The sequence below is a fragment of the Lampetra planeri genome, chromosome 10 (assembly GCF_965212315.1).
Source record: "Lampetra planeri chromosome 10, kcLamPlan1.2.h2, whole genome shotgun sequence".
Classification (NCBI taxonomy): Eukaryota; Metazoa; Chordata; class Hyperoartia; order Petromyzontiformes; family Petromyzontidae; genus Lampetra; species Lampetra planeri.
The window spans coordinates 2,042,772-2,064,373 of NC_136116.1; the positions used below are offsets into that span (position 1 = coordinate 2,042,772).

At 55.8% G+C, this 21,602-nt stretch overlaps 3 protein-coding genes across 6 annotated transcripts in view; all 3 read left to right on the forward strand.

The window, feature by feature from the left end:
- The window catches only part of LOC144720820 (uncharacterized), a 48,630-nt gene extending 45,773 nt beyond the window's left edge, over nucleotides 1-2,857 (forward strand). For all 4 annotated transcript variants that reach the window (XM_078597887.1, XM_078597888.1, XM_078597890.1 and 1 more), the window contains 2 exons: nucleotides 229-352; nucleotides 1,298-2,857. In XM_078597887.1, the coding sequence (XP_078454013.1) occupies nucleotides 229-352; nucleotides 1,298-1,417 (244 nt within the window). In that variant the 3' untranslated portion in view covers nucleotides 1,418-2,857. The remainder of the gene's footprint in view (nucleotides 1-228; nucleotides 353-1,297) is intronic.
- A 1,810-nt stretch (nucleotides 2,858-4,667) lies between these two features.
- Nucleotides 4,668-13,889, forward strand: LOC144720821 (uncharacterized). The gene is made up of 2 exons (XM_078597891.1): nucleotides 4,668-4,835; nucleotides 9,094-13,889. Exon 2 carries the CDS (start codon nucleotides 10,864-10,866, stop codon nucleotides 12,970-12,972), a length of 2,109 nt encoding a protein of 702 aa, XP_078454017.1. The 5' UTR covers nucleotides 4,668-4,835; nucleotides 9,094-10,863; the 3' UTR covers nucleotides 12,973-13,889.
- A 2,351-nt stretch (nucleotides 13,890-16,240) lies between these two features.
- The window catches only part of LOC144720823 (formin-like protein 3), a 51,732-nt gene continuing 46,370 nt past the window's right edge, over nucleotides 16,241-21,602 (forward strand). The window contains exon 1 of the mRNA XM_078597892.1: nucleotides 16,241-17,055. Within this exon, the coding sequence (XP_078454018.1) occupies nucleotides 16,918-17,055 (138 nt within the window). The 5' untranslated portion in view covers nucleotides 16,241-16,917. The remainder of the gene's footprint in view (nucleotides 17,056-21,602) is intronic.

The window sequence follows — 21,602 nt, forward strand, 5'->3', positions numbered from 1 at the left end:
AAAAAAGAGAGATGCAATTATTGCTCCGGTGATGAAGGCAGCATCGTTGTCGATAAAATATTTGCCAAATCTGGCGAGATCCCTTCCCGGCCCGTAGGAATGTTGCGATGCATTTTTGTTTCATGGCAAGGGGTTGACGTTCCACGTGAACCAGATGTAATAAACTCGCGGTGGTAATTACATCGAAATCCCTAACGCTCCTTGCAACGTGCGACGTCGCGCCCGCAGGAAGCGCTGGACCTGCGAGCAGTGCGTGCAGCACCCCTGGGTGCAGTCGAGCCCCGAGCGCTTGGAGCCCAAGCAGCTGAACAAGGAGCGCATGCGCAGCTACATCACGCGCAGGAAGTGGCAGGTAGGGCCCACGCGCGCCCCGGTCCAGGAGGAGGACTCGTGCTGTGCGCCGCCACCACCACCACACGACATGTGGACACGGCGTTGTTATATACTGCACAAAGTCTTATCGTATTGGAACCTCATTTGCCAGTAGCAAAATATGATAATTGTTTTTTTACCCGTTTATCTGGCAACAAAATTGACACCTCTTTTACAAGGATTCATGTTTGCATTGACCACAATACCTGCAGTCGGAATGCAAACAAAAAACATAACTCTGATAATGTATGCATTATCAGAGAATTATCATATTTTGTTACTGGTAAATGAGGTTCCAATGGTGTAAATGCTTACCCCGAGCTATCATACTCTGATGGTGCATTGTCCTTGAGTTGTGTGCCTTTTGGCGTCATCTAGTCCAACACCATGTGAGACTAGGCTCTAAAGAAAGCTGTCTCGGGTGTGGACCAATCAATTTCAAGGACAGTGCATACATTATCAGAGTTATGTTTTTTGTTTGCATTCCGACTGCAGGTATTGTAGTCAATGCAAACATGACCCCTTGTAAAAAAGGTGTCAGTTTTGTTGCCAGATAAAAGGGTAAAAAACAATTATCAAAGTCTTATCGTGTTTACCCTCCTGCGTGTTTCGTACATGAATCGCATTGAAACGTATGTAGCTCCCAAACTGCGTATGTATGGCTCGTACATAGCCTTTGTGCTAGAAGAATGGTTAATCGCTTATAACAGCATTTTTTTAAAAAGGGGCAACAAAAACTGCAGGCATTTCGTGAACCAACTAAAAAAAAACAATTTTTTCCGATCGATAAAAAATTCAAAATAATAGTAAGTCTTTCGACACTTTACGGTGGGGAACGATGAGCACGTGAACGTTCATCACACGAGGCGAGTGTGGATTTGTAAATGTGTTAATTGCTCGTTGTCGTCTTTATCGTTCTTTGCAGAAAACAGTGCACGCGGTGCGAGCGGTCGGGCGGCTGGCGGCCTTGAACGCGGCGCACATGGGCTCGACTAACGCCACGGCCACTCCGGTCTCTCCGGTCTCTCCGGCCTCGCCACAGTAGAAATAGTGTCCAGGTGCCCCCCACGTCCTAGTAGCCCCCCCCCTCTCCACGTCCTGGTTAGCCCTCCATACCCTGGTGGCTGTCGAGAGGGCTCCACCTGCCGTGCGTCGGACCCTTGGCACCCATAAATCACCGCTTGGGTAGTGCGCTGCAACGGAAGCCACCCTCGGTCAGCGGAAGAGATCTGACCTCGCTGCATGTTTTTTAAAAGTTGTCATGTCCTGCTGTGGCCATGCGATGTCTCACAATCGACGACTGTCCGAATGTCACGAATACATCCTCTCTGCTGCTGACTATGCTGGACACTGGGCGTTATGAATATACACGGGACAGGGTGCAGTTGATATTCCTCAGTGGCAAGCCATCCTCTGGGCTCCCTTAATGCTTTAATATGCCCCCCCCGGTTGTTCCACATGAGGCCCATGTTGAGTGGCCAAGGAAGCCCACAACCTTTATCGTGGCTGCTTGACCCAACCTCTAAACTGTGCCCACGCATTTGCTGGACAATGTCGTGGGTAATCTTCACAGAGCCACCATCGGACCCTCGCGGTAGCCCTGATCTCCCCCTTGCTGCAGCGTGAACGCCCTCCTCACCGCGGGGTCCGCGAGCCCTGCTCCGAGGGCTTGTGTGGTGTGCGAGCTGCTGTAGCCATGACTGTGGGAGATCGATCGCCTGCTACACTCGCCTTGACTCTTCGATCGACGAACACCGGCTCCCAGCTATGCCGGCTCCAGCCATGAAAATTCCGTCGTGCACTAATTTCTAAACCTCAACGCCCAACAGCTGCTGTGACTTGCCAACAATGATGCCAAATCGCATGAACACCTATGTGTGTCCGTGTACATACGGGGCACTGTACACACATGGTTGTGAAGCGGAATGTTAACTACGTAGGGAGTTTACGACCTCGCGTGGACAGGTTTTTGGGGAGGCATGGGGAACATGTCAGATGAGGCTCCCCTCTGATGTCCCCTTGTGGAACACTGTCTAAGGCCCCCTCAGATCTGAGACTGGGGTAAACTACCCCTCCTCCCCACCATCTGTGTGCCCGCGGCGTGTAATTGTCGCACGAATTAAGTCGGTTAAAATGTCTCTATCGACTCGTTCTCAAAAATGCACTGCCGCATGTGTGCATGAAAACCTACCCACACACACGCACGCGTGCTGTAGGACCCAGGGCATGTGTGATCACAATTGATGCCACCACAAGTTGATGCCACCAAAATTGATGCCACCACAAGTTTTTCTCATTGTCTGTGTGCCCACGTTGTCTCACTGATATTTTTAAAGATATTTTTTTTAAAATAATCCCCACGCTTGTACGTGCCTCTGGACGCTAATATACCTATACATACCTGTAATTTGCATGTACATTATATAGTCTATCTCTCTTGTTCCCATATATGCCTATATTTTGAAAAATAAAGTTACATTATTTATCCAAGGGCATTCCATGTTCTATGGGGGGTGGGGGGGAGGAAATCATCGATGGGTTTCTACGTGTGTTCTTTATTGGACTGAAACGGCTTTTGAATACTATACTGTATGTACTATATAGGTGTAGCGTCACGTGACGTCTTGAGATATAATCCATCCCACTCGGGAAGAGGACAACTTTACTTTTCTGTACGCGAATTTGGAAAGAAAATTGACTGAATTCGTTGTGGGCATAACACAACGCGAAGTTTAATGGAATAATGGGTAGCAGTTGCCGTAATAATAACAATGTCCGGCGCTCAAGACGGATTGACAGTGGCAGCCAAAGGCGAAAACAGAGAGGCGGGTCCGCCTTGGGAGACGGAGCGAGTTACTGCATTTGCGTGACCGTGAGGAATGGCGACGGCCTGGGAAGTCCTTCATCCCATCAGAATGTATGACGGCTGTGCATGATATGGAATCGCACTCCAGGTAGAAAGGGGTCTGTGCAGTGCTGGAAATGGGAATAGATCCGAGGAGGAGCTTCACTCCACGTGGGTCTCTGTGCGTGCCTGGGTCTCTCTGTTAGTCTACCGTGGCTGTCTGAAAGTCAAATAAATTTAACAAGAAAATATGAATCCTCGATTCCTTCCGTAACGCAGTCGGGGTTCAAATGTTCACTCCCACCACGTCGTTCCGTCCCATTCCCACCACCGCGTATGTGCAGAGAGAGGGTGGGTGGGCGTGGGCTTTCATCTCGCCGCAACGAATGGACGTTCACATTATGTTCACGTGGCGGGGAGGAGGGACAAGGGACGTGACTGTTTAACATTTGTACTTGGTGTTCATAATAATAATTACTCCGCGTTTTGACTCGCCAAGTTTGAATCGCTGCCGTTTCTTTCCACGAGCGAGCCGTGGCCGCTGCGAGACAGCAGAGAGCCCCTCCTGCCCGACTCGGAGCGAGGTGAACTCGAGCGGTGGGTGGTGCTGTCGCCATTTGCGTGCGCCCGCGGTGCTCCGTGTCTGATGGACGCGAGGGGTGGGAGGGGGGTAGCGAATCTGATCCGAGTTGTGGTTAGCGCCAGTGGGGGGTGGGTGGCATGTGCCCCCCCCCAATGACCCGATCTAAATTAGGGATTTCGATCGGATCATTGTGGTTTATTAGTAATAAATCGGCATTTTGCGACCCCCACTGCCACTGTGTAGCGTATTATTATGTGCCAGGGACTCCATGAGATGATAGGACAATAGTCCGAGTCTATAATTGGCAATAAGTAACGGCAAAGCAGTTATACGTGACTCAGAATTGTGCGCAGTTGCGTATACAGTCCACGACTTCCCTGAAGGCAAACACCTTCAGCGAGCGCGATGCCGATCACACACCCTCGATCGATGGCTGCGCCATCGCCGCACACGCGTCGAATAAAAAGCAAGGGACAAGTCCTTACTAACAACTCCTCTATCATTTTTCATTGCTGGAGGGGCTGCCCCCCCTACCTGAAAAATCCTGGCTCCGCCATTGGTTTAGCGCGACGTCCTCGAGCCGAGACCCAGGGAAAACGCGGAGCCACGGGCAACTGGGACGTGACGGACCTTGGCGCACAGCTACGCCGAGTCGGTACAAGTGGCTGGTTGGTCACGTGGCTATGGTTAGGAGAGAATAACAAGAGTGACTCGGTGATTCAGGTTAGGGGCCGTCCATTTAGAACGTACGCATGGAGGGGCGGAGGGGGGGTTAACCCAAACGTGTACGCTTGCGTATGGGCGGGGGGGGGTCTACTGACAATGTACGTATAGGAAACGGGGTGGGGGGGGGTGAAGCCTCGATAATAAATTGTCTCCATTGGCCTTGAAATGAGCCACAGTTCATCAGTGTCTCCAGCTGTCCGACAACAAGTACTGCCGGGAGAAGTGGGACTGTGGGAGAGGTGTCACTTTGTGTGCCACCGTGACCCCTGACTGCAGCTATCACGCAGTTCGGCAAAATAAGTGGCCAAGGTACGCGACTTAATTCTGTAATGCAGCCGGCGGTGGACTATCTGTTTGCTTAAACACGTTAATATTATTAATCCTTGATCGTTTCTGCGTGGATTAAATATCGGCCGTTCTATAGGATTCGGGGGGGAGGTGCGCCAAGCGTACGTACGCAGGTGTGGAGGGGGGGTGTAAAAAGTCCGCGTGCGTACAGGGAGTGGGGGGAGGGGACAGGTTTTGACAGATTTGTGTGTACCTACTAGATGGATGGCCCCTTAGGCGCCAGTCCTAATGGTCGACGAATGTGTTTGAGGATATGTATTTATACTGGAGGACTCCGATGGGCTATGAAGCGCTTGTTCATGTCCAGAGGCGGGTCAGCACGTGACAATACAAAAACACGATGGAAGTGCAAAGTATAGGCAAGGTGAACAAAACACTTTTAAAATATATACTGTATACACAAATAAAACTCAACTATTTTGATATTACCAGGTAAGGGTAGGGCTCGTAGGTCAGCGATTTACTTCTCACGTGATCATTGAGGCGATGCTGCCCTCCTGTTGACAGCCCCGAGGCAGTGGTGGAAATTCCACATTCCAATGCAGGATGGCCAGTTGACCCACGGGGCAATCGCTGTTGACGTCCCCCACACGGCGATGCCAACGAAGGAAGGATTCGGTACGAACGCCAGGGCCTGGTGATGTTTCCTTGCTGGGAGTTCACGGCGCCTGACAGAGCGTAGCTAATAAACCGCGTGTGTGGACACGAGCAGCAGCCCCAGCACCCCAACGCCCCCCGTAGGCGGTCCCGCAGTAGAAGGGGGTCCCGAACCCCCTATCCCATGCCTCGTGCTACTGGGTAAGCGGGAACTTGCGACATCTCGATGCGCCCGGGAGCGATGGAGTGATGTGAAATGCTGACTGACCACCACGAGCCTGGAGGTGCCAAACTAATCACGTGAGCTGGGAGAGGAGTATTTCACTCCCGAGCGACCGCCCTGAGGACACGTCCAGGCCATTTGTCAATCCACTGCTGGATGAGTGCGGGGTTGTTTTGGTGGGTTGGGGGGGGATATTTGACCATACTTCGCCACGCTGGTCAATGAAGGTTTGGTAAGTGCGAAGAGTATAATGGGGGGCATAGAAGTGCAGTGCAACACGCCTGTCCACTACGTGAAATGACTGCGCGTTGCACAGTTTTAGCAGCACACGCTCGTTCATATCCTTCCATATGTGATGCCGCCGCCACGAAGCCGCTCGGCGGGCGCCCCATCTCCGACCTCGCCACCACCAAGTGACGGAGCCGACCCCCGCGTCCCCCCACCTCACCTCACATAAACACACCCGCATGCATTCCCCCGCCACCATAGAGCTCCGAGGGGAAGTCACCTGGCCGACCGGTTTTAATCCGAGAAGCCCTTATCGGGATCACCTTCACGGTTTCTGGCGACCAGGGAATTGGACGACCTCCCCCGATGCTACTTCGCGGCGCTGTGACCAGCATTAAGATTGCATGGACGCGGCAAGGGGCCACGCGGCCACTGCAGTTGAAACGCACCCCCCACACCCACACACGTATCGACGAGGCAGGCAGGGGAGGGACGGGACGGCATAATTAGCATGACAACAGGGGCTCTTGCGCGTAGTCGCTGATGGTTAGGATAATTACGCTCGAGCGCGTAGGCGCCATTATTAGGGAAATTAGGGAAGTTAAAGGGTAAAAGCTGGAATTACGAATAAGCGGAGGTACGCGGAGGTCCGTGCATAAAATCCCACGGCAAGCCTTTGTGATGGACACCGCGACCTAATTGGCATGACAAAGGCATGCACCGGCGCAGTCAAGCCGACCACCCATTGTGATGGGGAGGCATGAGAATGGAGCTGATTAGAATATGCGCCGCGCATAAACGCCGGAAAGAGCGAAGAGTGCTGGGGGAGGCAGAGCCCTGGGACGGGGAGATAGGATAAAAAGCGAAGGTAGCAAGGTAGAGGGGGTCTCACTCCAAGAAGCAAGCGGTCAAGACGGCTCCCAGCTTTGCCCTCCGGACGTCCGTGCGACGTGTCGAGACGAGCAGCGAGGAAAGCCCACGGGACGCCGGATACTTCGAACCGTGAGTAAGAAGGTGAAAGAGTATCGTAAGCAGATAAATAGGGAATGGCCCAGGGGTATCATAGTAGGCCAGCCTCGTCGATTCATACTGACTTAACAACAATTCCCAGGTAGCCGAGAATAAATCCTTAATAGCTGATCGTGGCCTCGTGTGATCTCGCTGAAAAGTGTGAACGCGTGTGGTGCTGTGTATACGGTGGTTCGCCACGTGGGAGCGCTGCATAGAGCAGCGCAAGAAAAGGTGTCGCGTTTGGAGTGCGCGGAGCTTGCTAGTGTGGGTGCGCGTATGTTCACTCCGTGTATGATACAGGTGCGCGATCATAACGTGAGTATTCAGTGTTGAGACGAGTACCGTGTGGAGCTGCTTGTGTGCGTGTACGTTCACTACGTGTCGGATACAGGTGCACATTGGTAACGTGGTTATTAGACGTGGAGGCGAGTGCTGCACAGGGCTGTAGACGGGCACATGCTCACAGCGTGCGAGAGCTGTACGTAGCTGTGTAAAAAGGGGGAGTATGGCGTTTGATTGATGATGCTGTGCGTACGTATGCTCGCAACGTGGGAGTGCTGCGTGAGGCTGTATGAGTAGGGGTGTCGCGTTTGAATGCCGGCGAAACCCTAGCGGGTATTAGGGCGGTGTGGCAACGCAACCGGAATAGGGGATGCGTGAGGGAGAGACCCCGGGGGCCAACAACCACCACATATTGGTGTCAGAAGCGGGACGATCCCCCGCAACCCCAAGGGAAAGAGGTCCCCCAACCCAGGTTAAAATAAAATGCACATTTATGGGCAAAGGGATTCCATCATGGAAATCATTTGCTGCAGCATCAGAGCGGCAAAAAAGGTTAATGGCTGGACAGATGAGGAGGCGTTGCAGCAGTTAGAGCTACATTTGGATGGGCGTGCAGCTGACTTTGTTGGAAGCTTTGCCCGCAAGCGCACAAACTCAGTGAGAGGAATTAATGTTCCAGCTCGAACGGCGCTTCGGCACGTATGATGAGGAGGAGGCGCAGGCGGCCTTAGAGGCACGCCGCCGCCAACCCGGCGAGGATTTGCGGGATTACGCCGAGGACGTACGCACGCTGACCCAGCTCGCGTACCTGGAGTACGAGGCAAAAATAATTGAGGGCCTCGCCGCCGGGAAAGTCCAGCAATATTTGGCACGCACCCCGTGGTGGCAGCCAAATGTAGACGGTGCACGCCTCTTCTTTAACACCCTTGTCGAGCGCGCGCGTAAATGCGAGAAGCTCTCTGGTGAGCGCGCGCAGCCTCGAGGGAGGGGACGAGAGTGCGCCGTAGCGAGCCTACTCTCAAACGAGGAGGAGGAGCTCGCCATCGCAGTAAGGGAACGGGCAAGGGAGCCCCAGAGACCCAGCAAGACAACCCCGGGGTGGGTAGCCGTGTTACAGGCCGGCATGGGAGATATGATAACCCAAGTAGGTGAGAGGGTAACCCTAGTACGCGAGGAAGCGAATAAAAATATGACCAAACTGCAATCCTCCGTTGAGACCATCCGGTCCGAGATGGGGGAACTAGACTCCACGGTAGGAGGGCTAACTGGAAGGATAGCCCGACAAGAAGCAGAGTATGAGCAACAGCGCACTGGGGGAGGAGGGAGTGGGCAGAGAGCTCGCCACAGAGCCGCCACCCTTCCCCCTACATGCCATATATGCGACCAACGGGGACACCGAATGAGGGACTGTCCTCAGGTCGCTCGAGCTAGACAAGAGCTAAGGTCAAACACTAAGGCCCCCCTAGAGAGGAGACCACCTAGGGGTGCAATCGACGCGGTCCCGATACAAATAGACAATAATGAGAGTAATGGTTCCAGCAACAACGCCCACGGAAGCGGTGACTCCTGGCGACTGGCTACGGGAGCTGGTGGCGGGGATCACGGGGGCCACGTCGCTAGTGGAAGGGAAGGTAAACGGAATGCGTACCCGAATCCTGCTGGACACGGGGACAGTGGCCTCGCTCGTGAGCGCAGCGCACTGCAGCGCGATCGGGGTCGACGTGTGTCACCTGCAGGCCCCGGACCGCGCGCTGCACACGGCAAGCGGAGCCGGAATGGGGCTACTGGGGAGAGCCACCCTAGAGGTCCGCATAAGCAGCCAGGTGTGCACCCAGGAGTTCTACGTGTCAAGTGTGTTGTGTCACGAGTGTATTTCAGGTACCGACCTCCTAGAAAAGCTGGGACTCAACGTGCAACCCCGCCAGCGATGTGCCACCATGGAGAGCAGCGGCGAGCGGATTCCGTTCCTGGGACGAGAGCCGACGCGCCCCCGCTTCGCACCTGTGGCCGCTATCCTGGCGATGGCAGTCACCATCGGGCCGCTCACCGAGATGCTGGTACCGGTGGCAACATCCCCCACCGACCCCGCGCTCTGATCATCGGGTGAGGTAATGCTAACTCCTCACCCGGAGTTGACAAAACGATATGGGGTCGTGGGATCCGCCACGTTGGTGAACACAGATGGGGACCGATTGTTTATACGGATGTTTAACCCTCACAGTACCCCAGCGATACTGCGATGGTGCACCCCGATAGCCACCGTACACCCCCTGCACGCACGCCACTCTGACGACTCGGTATTCGCACTCTGGGCTGAGAACACCGGTCGTCCTGAGGGTGACCAGGACCCGGCCTGGTGAGTCGGCCTGGTGAGTCGGCCCGACTCCCCGAGCCGAGGTCGTTCCCCTGCTCGACGCGTTACATGTACCTTGGGCAGATTTACCTAGGGGAGAGGCCGATCAGCTGCGCGAGTTACTGCAGGAGTATGCCGACGTGTTCAGTGAACACGACTCGGACGTGGGTCGGACCGACCTTGTTAAGCACCAAACTGACACCGGTGCAGCCCGACCCATCAAACTCCCGGCGTACCGAGTGGGGGCACCCGAATGCGCCCAGATCAAAGAGGCGGTCGGGGACATGCTTCGCGATAACATAATTCAGCCCTCGGCGAGCCCCTGGTCGGCCCCGGTGGTACTAGTAACGAAAAAGGATGGGTCAACCCGGTTCTGCGTCGATTACCGTAAATTGAACGCAGTCACGCTCGGCGACGCCTTCCCCATACCCCGCATCGACGACAATTTTGAAAACCTTCGCATGAGCGCGATATTTCTCCACCCTCGATCTCGCGTCTGGGTATTGGCAGGTGGAGATGACAGAGGAAGATTGGCCGAAAATCGCATTCACCACCCCGATGGGACTATTCGAGTTTTGAGTACTCCCGTTCGGACTCACCAATGCGCCCGCGACGTTCCAGCGGCTGATGGAGTTAGTGATGTGGGGCTTGCAATGGGAACAGTGCCTGATTTACCTGGATGATGTGATAGTGTTCAGTAGATCTCTGTCTGAGCACTGGTCGAGGTTACGGGAGGTGTTCCAGCGACTGCGAGCGGCTCAACTCAAGCTCAAGCCGCGTAAGTGTTACATCGCACAACGCGAGGTGGGGTACCTCGGACATCACGTCAGCAAGGCAGGGGTGCGCACCGATCCGGAGAAGGTACGCGCCGTAGTGGAGTGGTCACGGCCAAGGAATCTGATGGAGATCAGATCATTTTTGGGGCTCGCCACCTATTATCGTCGATTTGTAAAGGGATTCACGTGCGAGGTTGCACGCCCCCTCACCCAACTCACTTCCCCTAAGCACCCCTATCAGTGGACGGGGGCTTGCCAGATGGCCTTCACCACTCTCAAAAATCACCTCACCCACGCCCCCACCCTCGCTTTCCCCGATTTTACCACCGATTTTATTTTGGACACCGACACAGGTGCAGGATGGGACGGAACGAGTCATCGCGTACGCCAGCCAGACCTTGAGTGGGGCCGAGCTGAACTATTGCGTGACCCGCCAAGAGTTGTACGCCGTGATTTTCGCATGTAAGCAGTTCTGGCCGTATTTGTACGGCAGGAAATGTCGCGTACGCACTGACCATTATGCTCTGCAGTTTCTTCTTACATTCAAGGAGCCGCGGGGGCAGATGGCCCGGTGGCTGGCGCAGTTGCAGGAGTACAACCTGCAAATCGAGTATCGGGCTGGCCGGACGCATGCAAACGCGGGACGCCTTATCGAGGCAGCCCACGATGTACGCCGAGCCAAGGCTGGAGGAGGCCTGCCGGCAGGCCACTGACCCCCCCCCAGCGAGAGAGAGTGCGGTGTGCGCCACAGAGACCCTTACAGGTGGCACCGAGGATCCCGTCGACCGCCCGGCAAGCACGGGACCCACGGCTCGGGACCCAGCGGACCACCCCGCCCCGATCGGACGGATCCAGGAGGACGTCGGCTGCACCTTCCCGAGCCTGAACGACGAGCAACTGAGACAGACCCAGCAGCGGGATCCGGATCTGGCGGCGGTGGAGGCGGCACTGCAGGAGGAAAAGAGCACCCTACCAGGACCCTGGAGCAGTTTGTATGCCCGGTTATGTGTGCAGAACGGGGTGGTACGGGAGTTAACCGAGGCCGGCCAGCCGGGGTGCATCTGTGTTCCTGCCCAGGTGCGACCCCAGCTGCTGCGGCTGGTGCATGACCACCCGCTCGGGGGCCATGACGGGGAACGATGCACTCGGGAGACCCTGCGTCGCCAGTATCTCTGGCCCAAATTGGCACAAGACGTGGCCGCCTGGATACAGGGCTGCCACGCTTGTCAGCAGTGCGGGCTGAAACCGGCACGATATCAGGTACCCCTAAGGCCGTTCCGCGTCAGCCGCATGAACCAGCTGGTCGGGATCGACCTACAGGGGCCATTCCCACGATTCCATCGAGGCAACCGGTATATCCTCGTAGTGGTGGAGTATTTCACCCGCTACCCCGTGGCAGTGACCATCCCTGACAAAACGGCCCTGGTAGTGGCCCGGGCATTCATGGAGCAGTACGTACTTAAGCATGGGATCCCCGAACGAGTCCTCACCAACCAGGGTAGCGAGTTCGAGGCCGAATTGTTCCAAGCGCTATGCCGAGAGTTTGAAATCTGGAAGGACCGAACCACAGCCTACCACCCCCAAGCGAACGGTATGGTGGAGCGCATGAATCAGACCTTAGCGGGGAAGCTCAAACGTATGGCGGCCGCAAATCAACGGGATTGGGATGAACACCTCCCCTACGCCCTATTCGCCTACACCACTACTGTACACACATCGACGGGACAAACCCCGTTCCTAATGATGTTTGGCCGTGAGTCTCGTTTACCCGCAGATCTGCTGTTCGGCGTTCCCCCACCCCAAACGGAGGAAGGGAGCCGCCCCGTCGAGCACCTGATGGAGACCCTACGAGGGGCCCGGGACCGGGCCTACCCGCAGGGGGAGGCCGCGCATCGGCGACAGGAGCAGAGCACCCGACCCCGCGTGGAGCCCCCCTTCTTCTCGACAGGCGAAAAGGTGTGGCTACACACCCCTCACGTCGGGACCGGACAGGTGGGGAAGCTGACGACCTACTGGCGAGGACCTTGGACTGTGGTACTGCAGATTTCCCCCTGGACGGTATTGATCCAGGATGGAGAGAGGGGGCGCGAAACGGTGGTCAACGTCCGCCGCTTAAAACCATGGAGGGCAGCCCCGGCAGGGGAGAACCCCGCCGCCAGAGCACCGCGAACCCACGGGGCCCCCACACCACCCGGGCTCGAGGGCTTCGCGCGCTACATGGGCCCCGCCGGACCCGCAGCCCAGAGGCGTCCCGGCCCCGCCCGGGGACGGCGCGGACGACGGCCCCTAAACCCTTCTGCTTCTGAGTTTGTACCCCAGCCCGCAGGTGCCGAGGGACAGGGAGAGCCGTTGGAGTGGAGGAGAAGACCACCGCAGGAGCTACAGAGGACGGAGCCACCCACCCCGAGACCAGCCACAAGGTCCGGACGGACCCCCCGGACCCCGCAGCGTTTCCTCATGAGCGCGGCCCAAGCAAGGTGCTCCAGTCAACCCGGGACGGGGACCGGCACCTCGGGGGGCTATGTGATGCCGCCGCCACGAAGCCGCTCGGCGGGCGCCCCATCTCCGACCTCGCCACCACCAAGTGACGGAGCCGACCCCCGCGTCCCCCCACCTCACCTCACATAAACACACCCGCACACATCCCCCCCCCACCATAGAGCTCCGAGGGGAAGTCACCTGGCCGACCGGTTTTAATCCGAGAAGCCCTTATCGGGATCACCTTCACGGTTTCTGGCGACCAGGGAATTGGACGACCTCCCCCGATGCTACTTCGCGGCGCTGTGACCAGCATTAAGATTGCATGGACGCGGCGAGGGGCCACTCGGCCACTGCGGTTGAAACGCACCCCCCACACCCACACACGTATCGACGAGGCAGGCAGGGGAGGGACGGGACGGCATAATTAGCATGACAACAGGGGCTCTTGCGCGTAGTCGCTGATGGTTAGGATAATTACGCTCGAGCGCGTAGGCACCATTATTAGGGAAATTAGAGAAGTTAAAGGGTAAAAGCTGGAATTACGAATAAGCGGAGGTACGCGGAGGTCTGTGCATAAAATCCCACGGCAAGCCTTTGTGATGGACACCGCGACCTAATTGGCATGACAAAGGCATGCACCGGCGCAGTCAAGCCGACCACCCATTGTGATGGGGAGGCATGAGAATGTAGCTGATTAGAATATGCGCCGCGCATAAACGCGGGAAGGAGCGAAGAGTGCTGGGGGAGGCGGAGCCCTGGGACGGAGAGATAGGATAAAAAGCGAAGGTAGCAAGGTAGAGGTGGTCTCACTCCAAGAAGCCAGCGGTCAAGACAGCTCCCAGCTTTGCCCTCCGGACGTCCGTACGACGTGTCGAGACGAGCAGCGAGGAAAGCCCACGGGACGCCGGATACTTCGAACCGTGAGTAAGAAGGTGAAAGAGTATTGTAAGCAAATAAATAGGGAATAGGGAATAGGCCCAGGGGCATCATAGTAGGCCAGCCTCGTCGATTCATACTGACTTAACAACAATTCACAGGTAGCCGAGAATAAATCCTTAATTGCTGATCGTGGCCTCGTGTGATCTCGCTGAGAAGTGTGAACACGTGTGGTGCTGTGTATACGGTGGTTCGCCACGTGGGAGCGCTGCGTAGAGCGGCGCAAGAGAAGGTGTCGCGTTTGGAGTGCGCGGAGCTGCGCGTGTGGGTGCGCGTATGTTTACTCCATGTATGATACAGGTGCGCGATCATAACGTGAGTATTCAGTGTTGAGACGAGTACCGTGTGGAGCTGCGTGTGTGCGCGTACATTCACTACGTGTCGGATACAGGTGCGCATTGGTAACGTGGTTATTCGACGTGGAGGCGAGTGCTGCACAGGGCTGTAGACGGGCACATGCTCACAGCGTGCGAGAGTTGTACGTAGCGGTATAAAAAGGGGGAGTATGGCGTTTGATTGATGATGCTGTGCGTACGTATGCTCGCAGCGTGGGTGCACTGCGTGAGGCTGTATGAGTAGGGGCGTCGCGTTCGAATGCCGGCGAAACCCTAGCGGGTATTAGGGCGGTGTGGCAACGCAACCGGAATAGGGGATGCATGAGGGAGAGACCCCGAGGGCCTACGGCCCCCACACATATACTCCCATATCCTGCCCCATTAGTCGTTTCGTTGAATGCTATTTTAATTGTTAAAACAACCAATATATAAAAGTATGAAGTATAAAACCCAAGTTGTGAGATAATACGTATAATGAATAAATATTTTATTTTTAAATAAACTTTTATTTTTAAAATAAATTTGTTCCTGTCCACACATTTGCCCTGTGTGGCTGCTGGTATCTTGCGCCTGCCTATTGGTGGTGCATCTCTGTTGTAATTGTGGTTGTGTGGTGCAGATGGCTCCTGCACCAACAACAACAACCACAACATCAGCAGCAGCCCAGGAGTTGGCGGGCCACGTGATTATCCCGTCACCAATGTGTCTACCGTTTGTGCAATCCAATGGGAAGGGGTTCTCTTGTATACAAAGACAGCGATCCCCCGTGTAGCCTTTAACAGACTGTAGGGGCAAGTGCTGTTAGTGAGTAGCACCTATGAAGGCCGGCACGGCACGAGGCAGTGGGTGGACAGAACCACCACCGACCGCCTTTGTCTCCCCAGTGGCGATGTTTCCGCACAAGGTACTTCTTTGAGGCTGAGTCGACCTAGGGGAGGCCCAGGACCGGTTCAGATAATTGTCGCCAATATTGCACAAGCTCGTCGTCATTGGTATACACTGTATGCCGCTGCATTGCCCTCTGCTGCCCGCCGCGGACCCACCTCACAGCAGCCTGCAATGCGTGCGAGGTGCCTGGTGCTCGCATATCTGCAGCAAGCAAGCAGGCTCTCAAACCTGCCAAGCCTGCTTAGCTTCTCAAACCCGGGGAGAGCGGGCGTGATCTGATCATCAGAGGACTGCTCCACGCTTAATTTCAGGCGGAACAGCAGGAATTTTGTTTCGGGAATTACTTTGGCACGTCACATCCATCGCGCCTCATCCTTCTGTATGTTGAACTTCTTTCGCACCTGCATGTATGTAGGTAGCCAACCGCGCTAATGTTATGAACATGTTCCTATGATTAAAGTATTGTACTATTAATATAGGATTATTGTGGATAGGCGTACCTGGTACTCTAGTGGAAGTGCATTATTGACACGTGTAGTTGTATATCGTGTTTGCGCAAATTGCGTCTCGTAGTCGCCGAGGAATCCCAGACACGAGCTGGCGGGCAGCAGCAGTCGCCAGGCAGCGATGAGCCGGCGCTACCAACAATTGCCCAAGCTCCGCGGCCCTCTACGTATATTAAGCTGTTTTCATTCACTTGTCGGGGGGTTGATGTGCGCGTGGGAACACCCCTGGAGCCTTTCGCCGATAATCCTGACGACTCCCAAGCCGGTCTGGCAGCGTGAGCGAAAACGTATTCCCTGGGTACGCGACGTATTAGTGAGAAATAATGATGCATTCGCTGTGATGTTGGAGCTTAAACAAAATAAGGAAGGGGGGTGTGAGGTCGGGGTTGAGGGGGCAGAAGCAGCAATTGGACGACGGCACGGGGCCTCTCCGCCGCCTCTGACGATGCTGCGTAATGCAGCTGATTAATTCATGAGCGTTGATGCCCCGAGCCATCAAATCGCGTGGCCGCGTCGCCCACCCCTCCCCCCCCAAAACACAAATGGCAGCGTGTCTCAATCGAGCATGCATCACCTGCTTCGTCACCACCACTATCACCACCATCATCACCACCACCACCACCCGCACTTTACCAACGCTGAAGGGCCTCGTGGGGCCAGCCTCGCTCCCATTACGTCATGGCAGCTCCCCTTCTCTCTCTCTCCTTCTCGCTCGCTCTCTACCTCAGACACGCTCACGATCGGCACGATCGGCGCGACCGGGAAATCTGCGGGGTGCACGGCGCCCGGGGCAGGGGGAGAGTGACGGAGGCAGAAAGGGAGAGAGAGAGAGCGGAGATAGACACACCCGCAGCCTCATTCACTTCATTCCCACGAAATAAAATAATAATTAAGCGCCTCCCCGCGTCTCCCCCGCCTCCTGCATCCCCGGCTGCATCCCCACGCCTCCCCACCCAACACAGTCACGGCGCCCACGAGAACTGCTCCCTTCTGCCTTCTCTCCGCTCTTCCTTCTCTCCCTGCTCCCGCTCTCTGCCGCCCGCGTCCTCTACGCCATGCGCCAGCTGCTGTAGGTAGGGGCGCGTCACCTCGGAAAGATGGGGCGCGCGCGCTGCGCTCTATCGCACAGGCATGGCCCCGTCGGGGAAACGTGGAATGGGCGCGAAGGCGAGTATAACCTGTAGCCGTGATATAAGAAGAGGAAGCAGGAGGAGGAGGAGGCGGAGGTTTGGATGTCGCTCTGTGACACGGGATGCTGATCCCGCATTAGCGCCTCCTCTGTCGGGCGAGGTTCTCAGATCTCGCGCGGCTGCTCACTTGCGCTGTCCCGGGTGCTGCTCCCCTGGGAGCCGCTGGGCGCCGCTTGGAGCTCCTGACAGTCGCCGGGGAGCCGCTGTGGAGGGAGGCGCGCGGGAGGTGGTGCCGCCATGGGGAGCGCCAGCAGCGCCGAGGTGACCGCGAGCGGCAGCGGCTGCCCCGACACGCGCAGCCTGCACGGGACGCCGCCGCGACGCCTGCCCGTGCCCAGCCCCGAGGACCTGGAGGCGCGGTTCTCCGCGGTGCTGGTGAGGCCGTCGCGTGGCGGAGGAGCAACGATCGAGCAGCGAGTGGTGGTGGTGGTGGGGGGGCAGCGTAGGCCCGCGTGTCGCGCGCGATGGTGGCGCAAGTGACACGGCAAAGTAGAAAGTCACAGAGTGCGACTGACTGCACGATGTTGTATTGGGATGTGCGCGTCTGCGTGTGGTTACGCGCGTGTGGTATTGTCGATCGGTTGTTTGTCTTTGTGGGTGTCTGCGGGTGACGTATTTGCGTGTCGGGGTTTATGAGCTTGTGAGGGTGAATGTAGGCAAACTGCATTATCTTTTCATCAGCTGGGGAACGCTGTGTGGAAGCTACCTGGTCTATCACTCCGACGAAGCTCCAGTTTCTTCTCGGCCACAGTTTGTGCCCTCCCTTGTTTGTATGCTTGCGATATGTGGAGTCCTTTTCAAGGGACATCTACGCCAGTTTGAAACATTCAGGCTGGCCTGCCTACGATCCGTACACATGCATTCATCCTAGTTTCAACCAGGTTGGATTGTGAGAAGCTCACAGATTTTTGAAAGGTCAGGACACAATCCTCTCAGTGAGCACCTCCGGCAGGCGGAGACTGCGTTGTCTGGATCATGTAGCCCGCATGCGCAAGCGGCTTCTGTTTGGCGGGATAGAGGGGGCTAAACGGGCGCGACACGGGATAGAGAGCGGGGATCGGCTGATGCGGTACAGGAGGATCTGGAGCTGAGTGGACTTGCAGATGACCGGTGCCAGCGGTCTCAAGATTAGCCTCTGTGGAGGCGGTTTGTGAAGGACGTTGCTAGGCAGTTGGAGGAAGTCGCCCTCCAACAACAACGGAGGGTGGAGGAGCGGCGCTCACAACAACGAGCGGAGTGCCGGGCGCATAAGATACAGCAAGTTGACAGAGTAGGAGCACAGGTGGTGTATCTGCCAGTCATCTCAGTCAGCCAACCCATGTCACCTGGGCCTGTCTCGTGACCTCCTGCCAGCAGAGAGCCATCAACACTTAACGTGGCCTCAAAGTGCACCTAGCCTGGTACACGCGCGAAAGTGACCTCGCTGCTTCTTAGTGGCGAATGGCGGCTGTCGGTACGGGTTTAGGTGTGTTTGGGCTTCTCTGCTCGTTCTCCGATTAATCACAGTGTGTGTGTGTGCGGAGCAGTGGCAACACGAATCCGACAATCTGAGTTCGATTCACGGCACGGCAAACATCAGTGGCGAGTGGTATAAGAACCGGCCCTTGCGATCCCCGAGTTGGACTCGGCGTAGGTAACTCAAGCCGCCGCACAGATAGATGCAATAATGCGTTGGTGTACTGTCCTCTCTTCCGAGTGCGACTCTACAACAGCTGATATTCCCACGCAAGCAGTCTCCTCTATTCACGTCAGAACCAGGCTCCCACCCACCCCTGCTCGAGAAAATCGTACGCTGTCGAAATGTGACGACACGTGTATATTTGCAGAAGGTAATTGTGTACTTAAGGGTCACGAGCAAACGAGGCTCATCCTGGTCTCTCGGGATCTCACCTGGTTGACAAAATAAACGTGACGGTGTGAGTGGGTGGGCGTCACTGAACACGTGTGTGTGTGTGTGTGACTTTGCAGGTGTGTTTCTCTGTGCGTGTCTATGTGTGCACTGGATTGTCTCTCTCGGTGAGTGTGTGGCAGTGTATATGTTTTGGGGTAGCGGGGGCGGTGTGTGCGTTTGTTTATATTTACCGTGGATGCTTGTGTCTTTGTCTTTGTGGGGAGCGGTTGTGTAGCGGTCAGCGCTACACAACAGCTACGAACCCGGCGCCCGAGTTCGATTCCCGCTCACGGCCGACACCAGTGACGATTATATAAACCGGTCCTGGGCCTCAAAGGAGTATCTGGTGCGATGCGTAAATATCACCACGAGGGAGACAAAGGCGGCCGGGCGTGGTGTTGGCCACCCACCCACCGCCTCGTGTGCTGTGCCGGCCTTCATAGCACACTGCATCAATAGTCTGTTAATGCTATACAGAGGATATTCGTTTTGTGTGCACGATTATGCGTGTGGGGGAGCGGTGGCACTGTGATTAGCGCACTGCATTATGAACCCGGCGAACCCAATTCAAGTCCGACTCACAATGAATCAGGGCGACTCTGCCTTAACTGGGCACCTGGTGTGGTGTGTAGTACACATGAGCACTGGAGTGACAAAGGCGGCCGGGCGTAGTGCTGGCCACCCACCCCATTCACCTGCCGGTGGCGGCCTTCATCAGTGCTGGCTAACAGCGAGTGCATTGTCTGTGGAGAGAGAAACGTATTCACGGCGCGAAGCTGCGAGCGAATGTGCTACCACATCTCGGTCTTCGCGTCCCAGTCTCGTCGTCGCTGTTGTTGTTGCTGTTGCTTCTGCTGCTGCGTTCTCACAACCACAACGCGATGCCGCTGAAGGGGAGAGGCTTCGCTGGAGCACAGCGCTCACTCGGCGCGGCGCGGTTTGAAATCGCGAGGAGCGTGGCACGTGGCTTCGTCGCGTCGAGGTGTCGATAAAAAGTCAAAGGCCACCCGACCCCGCGTACAGGCCGCTACTGTGTTCACGCACCACGGACCCCCCCCCCCCCCCCCCGATTGTAAAGTCGCCGGGTAACTGGCCGAGCGGCATCATCCGTGCAACAAATCAAAATACTGTCAACTTAAAGACTAAGTTTGGCCGTTGAGCAAAGTGCTGTGAGCGAGTAAATATGAAGGTTGACTCGGCCTTAAAGTAAATAAATATCAGCACCTGGCCAAACCACCGACTCGTGCACTGCTGATCCGACATTAATACGGGCTCTCTCGCAAAACTTGCCCCAGCAGTCTGAGGTTATAGGTGGTGTGTTTGTCTCATACGTGGGTATATACGCGCACACGTGCACGCGCACACACACGAGCCGGTTAAAGAGACATGCCAGTGAATTGACGTTCTGTCGACGTATGTTTTCAACGTCGTTGTCGTAGTAATCGCGTTCGAACGACAAATACATCTTTAGCAGGCTTACGTTTCGGGCGATGGACCTTCAGAGCACTGAAAATGCCAACGTTGATGAGGTTTTATTTATTTGCGCCTGTACACCGATGTCAACACAGTCTCGTATGGCTTATGTCACGGCTTGACAAGTCCAAGCCAAATTGTCCAGGACAAAAGCATGGCTGGCTGTTATTATTTTGACTGCGCTGAGTCTAAGCGGCGTGTGAGCGTTGGACGCACAGATACGACGTCTGTGGGCTACCAGGACAGTCAAGACACCAAGTGAGGCCTGGACGGAGAGGCATACAGAGAAGCACAGGTATACAGAGAGACACTCACACAAACAAAAAACAAAGATTCCCCGTATAGCCTTAACAGACTGTCGGGGCAAGTGCTGTTCGCGAGCACCTATGAAGGTCGGCACGGCACACGAGGGGGTGGGTGGCCAGCACCACGCCCGGTCGCCTTTGTCTCCCGAGTGGTGATGTTTACACACCGCACCGGGTGCTCATTTGAGACTGAATCGGCCTTTGGGAGGCCTCGGATTGGTTCAGATAATCGTCACCGGTGTTGGCTGTGAGCGGGAATCAAACTTGGGTTAATGAGTCTGTAGCGCAGCTTGCTAATCGCTACACTACCGCCCCCCCCACGCCACACAAAGCACACATTGACAGACTGAGAGACACATACAGAAATATAACACGTAGAAAGACACAAAACACACGTAGACAGAATGATACACGCAGAAAGAGAAACACAGCAACATAAAAAAACAGGCCTAGACATACAGACACGCTGAGAGACAGGCACAGAGACACGGATAGTGAGAGAACCATGAAGACAGGCACGCATCAAGGTACAGAGAGACACAGACACACGCAGGGACACTTGGGAAGCCAGATCCCGTGCAGATCCCCTCGTGGCACACGCGCACAGATGCCACGTCCAAGCCCCTGTACGTAAGACGCTCCAATGGGGACCTGCCTTTTCCCGCCACCCCATGGCACCTCGTACCCCGAGATGTAACGCGGCGACACTGAATAAAGCGGCTCTGCCGACGGGGGTGAAGAATGGTGGAGCTCTATCAATGGGTGGGGGGAGGGGGCTCCATCATGAGCGTGCGTGTCACAAGGTGCTCGCCCGCTCCTCCCGATCCATCACGAACCTCCACTCGCCATTCGTCCCGGGGCTGAGCGCGAGGCTGTGCTGAGCGCGCGGGCGCCGTCCCTGTTACCATGACGAAGTTTGTTTACGCATTGACATCGTCATTGAGTCTCATGCATTGATTGCAGGAGGGGTCCTGCCAAGTTGTCGGGGTGGGCAGGCGATGTCTGCTACGTATCGTACAATCCATTTGAGAAAATTGCGGGTGATGTTTTACATTTTTTGTCAATATTTGGTCAATGACGCCAGGATGTGCTACTCTTCCGAATAACGTCGCGGGATCGTTAACCTCCACCATGGAGCAGGCGGCGCGTTGTATTATATTTTTACAGCTCACACACCCGCGGTATTAATCAGGGCTGCCGCTGTAAATTCGAACCGCAACAAGCGGCTAACGCGGTACCACTGGGCCACGTCC